This window comes from Amblyomma maculatum, chromosome 8 (genome assembly GCF_055883805.1).
Source record: "Amblyomma maculatum isolate TAMU_Amacu chromosome 8, ASM5588380v1, whole genome shotgun sequence".
NCBI classification, from domain to species: Eukaryota; Metazoa; Arthropoda; class Arachnida; order Ixodida; family Ixodidae; genus Amblyomma; species Amblyomma maculatum.
This window is the reverse complement of record NC_139351.1, coordinates 37,962,524-37,976,573: the sequence shown is the minus strand read 5'-3', so window position 1 is coordinate 37,976,573 and position 14,050 is coordinate 37,962,524. Positions and strand designations below refer to the sequence as shown.

Genomic DNA, 14,050 nt, shown 5'->3' with positions numbered 1-14,050 from the left:
TAAATCTCATGCAGAACCTTGCTTCGTGCGACAGCACGTGTAGAGCAAGGTTTGAGAAGACAATTCTGAGCAAGAATAGTAATAATAAGGCTAGGCTTCTGAAGGAATGGTTCTCCCCACAGTGGGTGCCAATGGATTCGCCGCCCATCTATCAGGCTGCCCGCCCACCTCTCCAACCATCCGCGCAGCACTGCCACAACTTTCTGTGGATGATGTGGCCAGTCATGCCATTTGGGACACTACAGCACATGTCACTGCCCTTTTAGTGGTTGGCGAAGAACGAACCAGCTTTATTAAAGGTTAGTAGTATTTATAGCCGTTGGCTAGCCACGTCACCGCAGCTACTGTCGTTAACAGTGGCTTAGCCGGTATCTCGATAGATAAGCACGTGTTCATGCATCACAACAATTCTCCCCTCTTAAGGAGTGAAGCGGTCGGGGCGTCGGGTGTTCCTTTTTGACCTACGCAGTGTCACTCCAGCGCCGCCAGTCACCGGTGCCTCGTTTGTACTGTCCTCAGCTTGTGAGCCTGACGGCGTTTGCATGTCAGCGCCCGCTTGACACTGGCTCTCGCTGCTGCCGTGCACTTGAGACTGCGGCTCTCCCGATACGCTTGGGCTGTCTTCAGCCATTGATGCCTCCGTGGGGGCCTCGGGTTTAACCTCCGCTCCTTCCACACTGGTTCTCCTGGTCTTTAGCTGGTCCAGGTGGCGGCGATGTTGCTCCCCATCTGCGGTCTTTACGGTTGTCATGCGCGAGCCCTCGGTGGACTCTATCACACCTGGTTTCCACTTGTCACCTGCTCCGTAGTTCTTGAACCAGATTTCCTTGCGCAGCGGTTTGCCGTTGTTGCAAGCACCTGCAGAGGGAAAAGGTCGTGACACGATATTGTGCAGTAAACAGCGCGGCTCGTAACCGAGAAGCATGAAGGCCGGGGTTTTCCCGTTTAGATGGGGGGTACGCCGATAATGAGACAGAATGTGGTCCAGGCGTGCTTGCAGACTACCGTGCGTGTTCTTGCGTAGTCCTTGCTTCACAGTACGTACCGCCCTTTCCGCCAGGCCGTTAGACTGCGGCTTGTAAGGAGCTGTCCGCAAATGAATGATGCCATTGCGCATCATATATGCCCTGAACTCCTCGCTACTAAACTGCGGCCCGTTATCAGTCACGAGAGTCCTTGGCAAGCCGAATCGGCTGAACATTGTCTGCAGTGCTTCAATTGTTTTCATTGAAGTGGCAGTCTTCATAGCAGCAACCTCGATCCATTTCGTATGAGAATCGACCACAACCATCAACATGTGACCTTCCAAGGGCCCCGCAAAATCGACATGGATTCTAGACCAGGGCTCTTCCGTTTTCGGCCAAGGAACGGGTTGTTGGGCCGCGGGCATGCTGCCGCATTCTATGCATGTTGGACACGCGTTGACAAGCTTCTCAATGTCCCGATCGAGTCCTGGATACCAGAATACAGACCGAGCCAAGTTCTTCATGGCCGTTATACCTTGATGCGCGTCATGCAGCATACGCAGCATTGGTAGCCTCGCAGCCGTCGGAATTACCGCACGATGACCCCAGTATACAATTCCATGGCTGCAAGTCAGTTCGTCCTTCCTGTGCATATATGCGCGTAATGGCTCCTGACTGGGCTGCCAGTATCGTGGCCAGCCATTGTGAATGTATTGGCGGACTTGCGCGAGGTCGCTATCACTGCCCGTCATCTTAGCCAAATCACTCGCTGAGAGCGGACCAGAATTTAGGTGATCTGTTAGAAGAACGTACTCACGCGCATCATCTTCTGCAATCTTAGCGTTTTGCTTCTCCCGCACAGGCAAACGGCTAAGGGTGTCGGCAGGAATCAGTGCCCTCCCTGGTTTGTACTGGATTTTGTAGTTGTAGGCGCTGAGCAGGAGAGACCAACGCTGAATCCGTGCAGCGGCCATGGCTGGAACGGGCTTGTCGGGGCTGAAAAGGCTCACGAGAGGTCTGTGATCAGTGACGAGCGTGAACAGATTCCCGAGCAGATATTCCCGGAACTTTGTAACACCAAATACTACCGCCAATGCCTCTCTTTCAATCTGCGCGTAATTGCGCTCAGCAGCTGAAAGAGTTCGCGATCGGAACCCGATTGGTAGATCTTGCCCATTTACTCTGTGGTATAGTACGGCGCCAACGCCACACGATGATGCATCGGTTTCCAAGAAAAGGGGCTTACTTGGATCGTAGTGTGCCAAGAACTTTGCTTCCTCTAGCAGCCGCTTCGTTGTCCGGAAAGCGTTATCTTGTCTCGCCCCCCACTTCCAGCGTGCGTTCTTTCTTAGTAGTTCATGCAGCGGCTCCAGAACCATAGCCAAATTTCCCAGAAATGCGTGGTAATAGGTTACAAACCCCAAGAATGCCCGCAGTTCCGCAACGCACGTTGGCTTCGGCATCTTTGCTATGGCGGCAGTGTTATCTGCCTTAGGTAACAACCCGTCCGCGCTTATACGATGCCCCAGAAATTCAACTTGTGCTTGCCGAAACTTGCATTTCTGGGGATGCAACTTCACACCATGCTGTCGGAAACGCCTGAAAACTTCACGCAGTGTGTCAGAGTTCCCGAGTTTTTCCGCGACTACTACGTCGTCCAGATAAACTTGAACGCCCGGAATGCCTTGTAGGATGCCTTCCATGCGTCTCTGAAAAATTGCAGGAGCAGAGGCTACACCAAACGGAAGTCGATTGAAGCAAAACAGGCCTTTCGGGGTGTTTACGACCAAAAGCTTCCTGGTTTCCTCATCAAGCGGCAACTGATTGTAAGCATCTTTCAAGTCGATAGTGCTGAAGACTTCCCCGCCGTTTAGGTTGGCGAAAATATCCCGTATTTTCGGCAATGGGTACTGCTCCGTAACGCATGCAGAGTTTGCGGTCACCTTAAAATCACCACACAACCGAATGGAACCATTCTTCTTGATCACGGGAACCAGAGGCGTGGCCCAATCCGCACTGTCGATAGGCGAGAGAATGCCATCTTTAACAAGCCGGTCTATTTCATTAGACACTTGCTCCCGCATTGCATATGGCACAGAACGAGCTTTGCAGAAACGCGGTTTCGCATTTTCATGCAACCGCAGATGAACTGCGGGACCGTTAATGCGCCCTAGACCTGGCGTAAACAAATCACTGAACTCTTCTAACAGTGCGCTAACGGAAGGTTGGTGCGACAAATCTTGCTCACCAGAGGTTGCATCGCTGGCAATGCTGAGGACGGGTCTTCCGCTATGCTCAAATGCGCTGATGATGTCACGTCCGCACAAGTCCGGGCCAGCGCACTGCAGCACGGTCAGCGTCGCTTCCAAGGTTTTTCCCGCGTACGAGACAGGAATCTTGAGCTGGCCCTTCACGGGGAGCTTGCCCAGGAAGCAGGACAACTGCAAAGACGTCTTGAGTAGCGCAGGCCAGGCATGCCGATGCTTGCAGTAGGTTTTCCACGTAATGATGGAGACCGGCGAGCCTGTGTCTACTTGCATCTTGATCGGAATCCCGCTCCAACGGAATGTGCGAATAATGGGCGTGGTCAAGTTAACAGACGCAGTGTACAAACTAAGTAGACAAAGCTCGTTGCCATCACTTGACGAGGAATGCTCTTCACAAAGTGCCACTCCTGGTTGTTTCAACGCGCACATTTTAGCTAGGTGCCCTTTCCGTCGGCAGCGAAAACACTCCGCCCGGCGAAACTTGCACTTCCCTGCCTTGTGCTCAGTGCTACCGCAACACGGGCAAGCGTCACCTGGGCTTGGTTTAGATGCCGTGTGCGTACGAGTTTTGTGGCAATACGGTTGGCCCTGCTGCTTGCTCCTCACGGCATTAATATTGCCATGATCCTTTGTCTTATCCATGTGGTCCACGTTAAGGGCTGCCATCTCTGCCGCTAACGCTATATCCTCGGCTTCTTTCAGCGTTAGCGAAGCTTTTGACAAGAGTTTCCGCTGAACGCCGGTGTCACGCAGACCGCAAACAAGTCTGTCTCGTAACATCCTGTCCCTTGCATCGCCAAAGTTGCACCTACAGGCTTGCTTCCGAATTTCGGCAATAAAGTCCTTCATTGTTTCGTCCGGACGCTGGCGTCTTGTGAAGAACTTGTACGACTCCGCAATTTCATTGCCTTGCGGCGCGAAATGCTCAGTCAGCAGCAGAACCAGCTGCTCGTAGGCTAGCTCTTGAATCTTGACCGGCGCGCAACGTCCCGTTATTATGCCGACTGTTGCTGTACTTAAAGCTGCCGTTAGAAGAGCCCGTCGTTTCTTCGAGTCATCGATTCCGTAAGCTTCAAAATAAGATTCCAGACGCACCTGATAGGCTTCCCAACTGTCTTCCGTTTCGTCGAAACCCGGCGGTCCGGCGTGGGCCGCCATGGAGCAGACAGTGCCCGGCTGTGGGCAGCCTCGTCGCCACTGAAGTGAATCGAGAAGTGGTTGGCGAAGAACGAACCAGCTTTATTAAAGGTTAGTAGTATTTATAGCCGTTGGCTAGCCACGTCACCGCAGCTACTGTCGTTAACAGTGGCTTAGCCGGTATCTCGATAGATAAGCACGTGTTCATGCATCACAACAGTCTTATTTCAGGATGGCATAATGCCTTCTAATGCCTACTCATATTTTTCTCTCACATCCATGTGCTTCCTCCACTTTTCAAGTACGCCAAGCTCAGTAAAGCATTGTGTTTTGAGGATGCTTCACCACATGGGTCGCAGACCGTGCGGTGAGCCTCTCAAATTTTCTGGGGAGAACCCTGATTAAAGGGCAAATTTGGCACTTGCTTCAATAGCTACAACATGGTTGCTGTGTCCTTTGCATTTTTGCACTAGTGACCGATGTCGCAGTTACAAGAAAACATGCATACCCTCTGTGGTCACAGAACGTGGGTGTGAATGAGCCCTTCACTACACAAGGCTTTCAGCCGGGTGAGCAGAGTGCGCTAGTTTTCAGCCAAAGCAGAGAACTGCAGCATTGCTTCTTCATTCCTGACTGAAGCAGCGTGGTGGGGCAGAAGGCTTTTATTGCTTGGATGGCAGCCAAGTCAAACAGCTGACATTGAGTTTGTACAGAAGGATATAGGTGTGAATGAACCAAGCGTATGCTACCCTAGTGGGTTTAGTGGTGCATGGCACACAAAAGAGGGCAGCAGATTTTGTTTTTAGGTTTTGTGCTTGCTGTGCTTTTCCAAGAACACCATCAAGCCCAGCATTGTGCCCCTTTTGAGATGTGTAGTGAAATTTTTTACTGGCCCGGTCACACACAGGATATGGCTTGGTCTTTGTTTAACTGGTTTAACGTCCCAAAGCGACTCAGGCTATGAGAGATACCATAGTGAAAGGCTCCAGAAATTTTGACCACTGCCTGGGGCTCTTTAACATGCACTGAAAACGCACGGCATACGGGCGCCTTGTTTTTTGTCTCCATCGAAAAGTGGCCGCCGCAGCCGAGATTCCATCTCACGTCCTAGGAAATGGCTCTCACGTCCTAGGAAATGGCTATCAAGCACCTTAACCACTGCACCACGATGGTGGGACACACGCACGATTTAATAGATAAATTGTTTATTCTTAGTCACTATGTTGGCTCATTGCTTGTGGCTTTGGACTGCAGAGCATAAAAGCCTGTTCACACTTCAAATCACAAAGGGCAATCGACTGGCTGTTGCATGCTACCAGGGATCCCCTCAGTTCAGTGATGTTCATGCTTGCAAGGGTGACCCGTAGGTTGCTTTCCTCAATCGGTCTCATTCAGAACGAGACTTCTCGACCTTGAATGTTCATCAGCAACAAGGAACTGGATATGGAACTAACTTTTGTTCACTTCAACTATACCGCTGATTTGTTACTGGCTTGCAACCATCATTCATAAATCCAGAAAAAACTAGCAGCACGCGTTGACCAGTGGCTGTTGCTTTTCAATTTGAACGGTTGCGTAACCTTTGCAAGTTCAATAAGTGCTCTCGTCTGGGTCAGTTGGTTCATATTAGCAGAAAGGTAATGAACTTGCGCAAAACGTAGAAGAACAAGGGGATGTGACGACAGGGCAGGTGCGTTTTGCGCAAGTTCATTACCTGTCCGCCTGTTGTAAGCATGATAGGGCCTTAAGGATGCAGGTTCGATACCAGTAACGGTGGTAGAGTAGAAATGAGGGAATTCATTGGGTGCCTTGCGCTACGGCGCCCCTCGTAGCCCATGTGTCTCTTCGTGATATAGAACCCTGTAATTTGTTTTTCTCTGTTGCACTTTTTATTTTGTGGCTCATTATAACTTTTGTTTTCGCTGATAGACTGAAACAGCTGTCAAATGCATTCAAGTACTGTGCAGCGATGATTATGACCAGATCTTGTTTATTTGAATTGGAGTAGAAGAAAGTTTTGGTTTCTCTTGACAAAAAAAAAGTGAGCTGCAAGGCGATGTCAAATAGGGGATATTCTGCAAAATATTTTATTAGAGGGATTAACCTAAACTGTGTACTAAACTCCTTATAAAGCAGTTTCTCTTTACACTACAAACCATGCCCTAGGAAAATTTTTTTCCCTCAAGAAATGTACATAATCTAGCAGATTATTAGTTACACAGAACCTACTTTCTATGTGCTTCAAGTATGTAATGTTCCTAACCACACACTGAAGTCACATTCACTCGATCTTTGCATGTTATATGAACTTTATACGTTTACATGATGTTAGTGTACAGCCAAACCTCGCTACAATGAAACTGATGGGACGCATGAAAAATTTTGTAGAAGCGGAAATTTCGTTGGGGCGAAACCTGCCCAAAAACACTTTCAGATTTGACTGCGCTCTTCACGAACACCATGTATTTCCGAAAAAAGTCGATCATCTTCGTTTGCCTCCGTCCTTCGGATATCACCACTGTGGTGTGATGCTCGCACTCTGGCAACAGCTGCATCACTCGTCGTGGGCACCCAATGAAATTTCACATTGTCAGATGCGTCCATCCAGTGCAGGAGATGGGACCAATGAATCTTGTGCATTGCTCTCGTCTTCCAACAACACATCATTATGGCGAACTTCAAAATGGTTGACAGTGTGCTGTTGGAGATGCATATTCTCCTGCAATGTCTCCTTTTAAAGTGCCACATCTAGGCTTGCTGGTGATTTGAGTCTTCATATCCAAAGAAAGGAACTTGCGCCTTGTCGCGATGCTGCTGTCGAGGGCAGGCACACAAGCACTAATGATGGATCACTCAGGCCAACGCTCCATCGCAGCAGTTATTTATTTATTTAACAATACTGAGCCTGATTTCTAGGTTGATACAGGAGACGGTTGAACAGTTTCGTTCTAGCAGGTAGTGCCGGAGCGACGTGAAATGCTGGACAATCACAATAACTAACAATAAATAGATATGGGCAGTACATCAGTCAATAGAACACTGTTAAAATTTCAGCAAACAAATAAGAGGTTTACTAATTATTTTAAAAGCTTCATCGATTGAACAGACTCTCAAGTTTTTAAAGAAACAGTTCAGACATGCCTACATTGATGCAGTCCAGCGGCAACCTATTCCATTCTTCGATGACCAATGGAAAAAATGAATATTTGAACGTATCACCACGGGATGCAAATGGTCTGATACATTTTTTGGGATTAGTCCTGCTCTAGTGATGATGACGTGGTTTTAGATAGGTGGTTTTATTTAGGTTAATGTGATAGTGAGACACGAGGAAAAGAAATTTCAAAGCAGAAACACAACGACGACTAGGGCATGCCGCATTGCACCTGTAGTCATGTCATCTAGAATGAACACTTCACTTTATTACCTTAAAGGCTTTCTGTTTGAAGGTTTTATATAAGGGATGGGTACAGGTATAAATATAATGGTTAAATATGGCAGTTATGCAATTACAAAATGTGGATGGACAGGTGATTCCAGCAGTGGCATTATAGTGTACAGCTAAGCAAGGAAAGAATGCTGCTGCAAACTTAGTATAGGATTGTGGATGGGCGACTTGCAGGGGATGACTAATTCGGGGTTGAATGAGAGCTGATGTAGGGCGGGATTCGATGTGAGCTGGAACGAAACTTATGGAACAAACACATACTGGCGATTCAACGACAGCATGCAAGATTTGTTAGACTGGACTTTTAAAAATGAAATGCTGGCATTGTATAATAGTAGGGATGAATGAATCTAGCTGCTCGATTCTGTAATGATTCAAATGAAGTTATCATTGGCTGTGGCTTCAGCTTGGCAAAGCAGGCCTGTGCCTTGTCACAGTGTGGCTAGCCATGTAGTCATCAGATCCACCCAACACAATGGCGCACGAGTTTATTTACGGGTGTGGCAGTGGGAACATGTTTTAGTGAAACTAGGTGGCGTGGATGTATGAGAAGTTACATTCTGTTGGCATTATGCATAGCTAATCATAAAATAAATTTCCAAGCCCAGCTCACTCAGCTGAAATTTGATTAAAATGAGAACAAGCCCGAAAACTAGTTTGTTGTGGCGAGAACATTATTGCATTGACTTTTGTAGCTAGCTGACCAGGAATTAGAAATATTTTGTTGCTGTGGGGTTCGTTATAACAGTGTTCAATAAGTATAGTATGTCAGGTCTTTGAACGTGGGCTTGCTTGGTTTTGTTGCATGTCTGTTATCTTCTTTGTCATCATCTTAGGCTCTCCAACTCTAAATGCATGTGAATACTGCATGCATCAATGTCTTGCTCAAGGAGGCAGTCAGTCTCCGCATGCGTCAAAAGGAGACGAGGCTTCCGAATGTTGCTACGCTTCTATTTGCTATATTTATGGTACGAGTTGAAATCACTTGATAGGTGTCAGTTATGTTCCATTATGTGGCAGCAGTTTGACAAGCCGCTTCATTTTGCACACTTTGAAATACTCTATTGCGTGTTTAGATCTGCTTCTGAGGCCACAGAGGTCAGAAGTGCATTCCTGAAGGCATGCTTTCCACTCAAAGGGTCGAAAATTAATTTTTGTTCTCCCTAAATTCCCCGTTTCAGGCTATTACTTGCACAAGGATACAGTATAACGTACACAATCAATCAATTGCAAGTGAATGATACTGGGCTTCAAGCAAGGGGAGCAACAGCTGCTTATATCAAGGAAAACATAAGGAACTTCTCTTTTGCTGTGGATGAATGGGAATTATAATGTAATTTAGCAGAACCAAAAACTGGGCGAGTTGGTGGGCATTTTACATTTTGAATGATATGAAAAAGCAGGACTGAATAAGAAAAAAAACACACAAACAAAGCACTGACTATTAAAAAGGAGTCGTGCTTCAAACCCACAATGCGCAGGTGCCCAAGGCATGAAAAGCGCTAACAAGTGAAACCATGTGTGCCTGAATACCATGAAACTAACCGCACTGCAGAATAAAACAAGTTCTGTCAAAGTAATCCAGTTCAAACTGGTATAACACCACTGAGGTTTGGTGACGTGTGAGCTGTGCTATTTGATGATGAGATATGCCTCTGCTATTGGCCTCGAGATCGAGCAGAGTCGCCACCTTGCGGCTCAGCGGCGAAACCTATTCAGTGTGGATGCGTTTTCGCGTCGCATGCCAGCCCGCAGTGATTTACGCGTGCACATGCGGCGTGTACAAGAGTGTTTTTGTTTGTTTTGCCGTTCCTGTGAGCTTTTGCTTACCTATATGCCTCTTGCAAAATAAATATGAACAGTCTATAGCCCCACGCTTCATTAAAAAAAATATACTTGTCCGTATCGAGCATGTCATGCTTGGATAAGGACACCATCCATCGCGGTCTTCGGCGCTTGATATCCTTTGACATGCAGTGTCTCAAACGAAGTGGTACTGTCGTTACTGCCGTGTCAAAGCAAAACAGGTCGTTGCCATCAATAAAAGTTAATGCAAACGCTCAGAAATCGCATATTCCAGTTTCTGTTTGGAATACCGCAGCTACTAAAACATATGCCACCACAGACTGCTTCATATAGCAGAATGCAGTTTGAACAGACCACTCTATGCCTACTATGCCGTCTGTATGCACGATAGAGTTGTGTTGAGTACTTTTTTTTTTCTTTTTTTTTTTTTTCTTTTTTTTTTTTTTTTTTTTTTTTGCTTTTAAACCTTGGTCGCGGTGTCTCAATGGTAAGGGTGCTCGACTGCTGATTTCGAGAATGGGGGATTCAATCACAACCGTTTTGAACAGCAGCGAACAATCCAACAGCAGCGTTCCTCTGCTGTTGGATTTGACAGCACAATAAACAATCCCACGTGGTAAATGTGGTGTTAATATTGAAAAAAAAAAAAAAAACGACACCAAAACCAGCCTCTGCAATCATCCATCATAGCTGATGCCGCTTTCATGCGTTAAACCCGGGCCAATATGCATTTCTTTTCTTTTCTTTTGTTGTTGAAGGCTTCTGTGCATTCGTAAAAGTTTTAGTGAGCACATTTTGCTTTAGAAAAATGCTCGAATGTTTGGGAAACATATTCCCTGCACCTAATTGTTACCCTAAATATTACATAATACGCCTAGATCGACATACTTTACTGATAGCCTATTATAATCATTATAATCCCTTTTCGTCCAAGTGCTGTCTTCCGACAAAACTCGTCATTTCTGACAAGGGGAGTAAAACAGCTTCATACAGGCTTAAATATCAGTGTTTAGTTCGGGAATAAATGCATTTTTATAGTCGCATGATAAGATGACCTCCATTTCTTTCGGAATAGTTTTATATCCGGCATCTGTTTTGGAAGCAACCCTAATATTTTACTTCGCACAAGATTTAGTCACTGCTAAATAATTGAAAGAAATTTTCAGCCTGTAAAATTGCTTCCCAGAACATGACAGTGCCCATGCGCAGTTTATAACGATGTCTTCTCAGCGAGTAATTCGTAGCTTGCACTTTAACATTACTGAAAATTAATCGCTGATTATTGTAAATTCTGTCAAGTGTGTAAAAGTTCTCTCACACGGTGAAATTATTCGCATTGCAAAACAAAATATTTACACTACTAATTTACCGTTATATATTAACACCACACACATCAGAAATCTCTTATGCTTTCCTCGGTTTCAGGAAATCATTTACAGTTAGTGGCGCATGCATTACTGCGCTATCACATTCTGTGACAGTGGCCGCAAAAAGCATTTCGGCAAATTCAATCCACTCAGCGCTGTACACGCGAACAATCAGCTTTCCTGTGCGGCGAGGTTTCCCGTATAGTGTCGGCGTGATCTCAATTTTGGGGAATACTTGTGCTTGGTTGTCTGAGCCAGAGTTGATGTGCATTAAGTCTAAAGCAACTCTCCATGCAGTGCGCTGCGAATGCTACATTTAACCTGCTTAATCCTCGAGTCAAGTACGATATAATGAATCAGGCTTTCTCGATTCAATCTAAATTACTGCAGGTCAGAGCACGAACCTGGTATCTGCGTGGGTTTGACACTAGATTCGCCGGTCTCACTCGCATGAGACATGCGCAAACTGTTTAAAAGTCGATAAGAAAAACAAAGCTGTCATTAGGCAGGCCCAAGCATTAGGCGCATGAGCGCAGTACAGCGCAAGAAACGTGCAAAGTAAATCTAGAAGACTGGTGGTTGCGTGCTTTGTTTTCCTAAAATCCGCTCTTCTTCTGCTGCATTGGCGAAATCCTTGGATTTTGTTCTGCAATATTGCAGAAATACTGCAGAGGACACGTTTTCATTGCCAACAAACCCGCCGTAAACTCGGAAGCAGACCTACGCAGCGTGCGTTTCTGCGAGCGCCGCTGGCTGCCGATCCACACTGCCGGAGTGACGGTGGCGCCACCTCTAGGTTGATCTCGCGGCAAATAGCCCGGCACAGCTGATTTCTGTGCTTGTGGACAGCACCCCTTAACTTTGGTGCATACACTGGTGACCGCAACATTGCCAACGTATGTGCGGTGGTCGGAATAATGTGGATGGGTAGAGGCCCAATGCAGGAGCATATGCTGTCAGACACACCGACAGATATGCTGAAAAGCAAATGCATCGTGTGCTAAGTACCGCTCTCATATCAAAAAGTTTATTATGGGCAGACGGGAAAATACCTCAGCGTCTATCTAGGAGAACTAGGGGTTGCTGGAGGCCTCAGCCTCTTCTCTCAACCTTGTCATACATTGCCGTGACGGCAGCACAGAACATTATAGCCACCCGCAGTGATGGTGTAGTGTTTAAAACGCTCGGCTACTGATTCGGAGTTTCCGGGTTTGAACATGACCACGATGGCTAGTTTTCGACGGAGGCAGAACACAAGGACGTCCATGCGCTATGTGATGTCGGTGAACATTAAAGATTGCCATGTGGTTGAAATTTTCTGCTAGTCCTTCACTACCTCTCTCCTCTTCACCTCTTTCTCTCTTTCCACTCTCACTCCCACCTTTCTCCCTTCCCTTATGATGAAGTTCAGTTGTGCACCCAGACAGTGACAGACATTGCGCCTTTCCTTTCCTATAAAGCAATATACAAAATGATACCATCTGTTCACCAGGTTTTGGAAGCACCCATGCTGTCCACAGGCATAGAATCAGCTGTGCCAGGAAATAGGAGATCCATATCTTATCACCACATTGCAAACTTCGTGCATCAGCAGAAGTTCAGTATCATTACACCATATAGAACTAGATTACCTTGATAGAACTTTTGTAGTGTCCTGAGGTAAATGCACATGTGTGGCTTGACATGTTTTTCTTTCCTTTTTTTTTTACACTTGCACGCCTGTGCTTGCCAGGTTTCAATGTTTTATATGAACAACACTTCCCTCATAAAGATTCAGTTCATATTCAGCACTTCAGTTGTGCATGTTTTTTTTACTCAATTCTTGTTTCTTGTGTTGCTCGAAGTGTATAATTTAATCATGCAAAAAATTAACTGGGTTCATGCGTAATGTTGCCGCAAACTATTGTAATCTTTATTGCTGGCAATAGCCACTGACATGCGGCATAATCACTTTGCTTGTCATGCACAGAGTGATGTAGATAATGCTGCCAAGAATTTGTGCTATTTTCCATGCTCACTGTTGCTTTGTTATGGCTTTATCACATTCATTGTAATGCAACATGTGCCAAAATTTATCTTGAATGATCACAGCAGCATGATCACAGACTGCTTCCATATTGGTGCAAATTGCTCTAGCTGCCTTTAGCAGCTTTATGTCGATGTTTCAATGCTGACTTTAAATTCATCACTGCCAAGGGCAGTGTTCTTGCTGTAGTTTGACGACCAGTGAGCACGCTTGGTGCTATCATCCCTGTTGAGTTGCTTAGTTCTTCTATGGGGGCAAGTCAGCCGAGTGTCTTAGGAAAAGTCCGTTTCAGTGCTACACCAGTTTGTTCATTCGTTGCTTGTGGCATTGTCAGCACCAGGTGACAGCATATTCAATGGCACTTCTAAAATGTATGGGACTGGTGTAGAGGTCAGCATGAGCAGGCAGGCTATTCCAGTCGATTGCTGTCAGCTGGAGGATGAATGGCATGAGCGTAAGAGGTACAGTAGGAAACATGATGAGATGGCTTTAAATCTGCAAGAAGAACAAAGTGATAAAATTTCTGAAAGAAGTTCAGTGTGTAGATTTTGTGTCATATCTCAAGGTCCACCAAGTTAGCTCTAGACTTCATGTCAACAACAGTAGTAGTAGCACTTCTGTGCTAAAACAAGATTTCCGCAGCTGCCGAGCGAGAGGCTGAGCAGCAGTAGAGCGATTTGGTCGAGTAGGCAAATATCATTGCACTGAACAATAGGTGCTCGGCCTGTGCCGTCCTTTTCTATCCCCGCGTTTCCTCGTGCTGTTCAATGTGAAGGTGAAAAGCAGGTTTTAAAATGACACTAGTACTTGCTCTTATCAAAACAGTGGAATGTGTGAAAGTGCACTGCTCAGCACTGGGGCAAAAGACAGGCCCCCTCAAGCAGAGCAAGTAGCACAGGCATCTTCTGGTGGAGGTCGGCTGTCCCATGAAGAGCAAGAAAAGTGCCCGATGTGAAAAAAAGGCCAACAAGAAATGGGAACAGATGACAGGATTTTTGGTGAGTGTTTACAATGTTTTCCTGTTATGAGGGTAG

At 46.2% G+C, this 14,050-nt stretch overlaps 1 protein-coding gene across 2 annotated transcripts in view; it reads left to right on the top strand.

The window, feature by feature from the left end:
- LOC146181007 (uncharacterized) overlaps nucleotides 1–14,050 on the top strand; it is a 174,756-nt gene that overhangs the window by 18,790 nt on the left and 141,916 nt on the right. The window contains exon 1 of one of the 2 annotated variants that reach the window (XM_084576228.1): nucleotides 13,289–14,014. The exons of the other annotated variant lie outside the window; for it this stretch is intronic. Coding sequence (XP_084432354.1) covers nucleotides 13,990–14,014 — 25 coding nt within the window. The 5' untranslated portion in view covers nucleotides 13,289–13,989. Of the gene's footprint in view, nucleotides 1–13,288; nucleotides 14,015–14,050 lie in introns of those variants that run through there. 2 annotated transcript variants of the gene reach the window in all.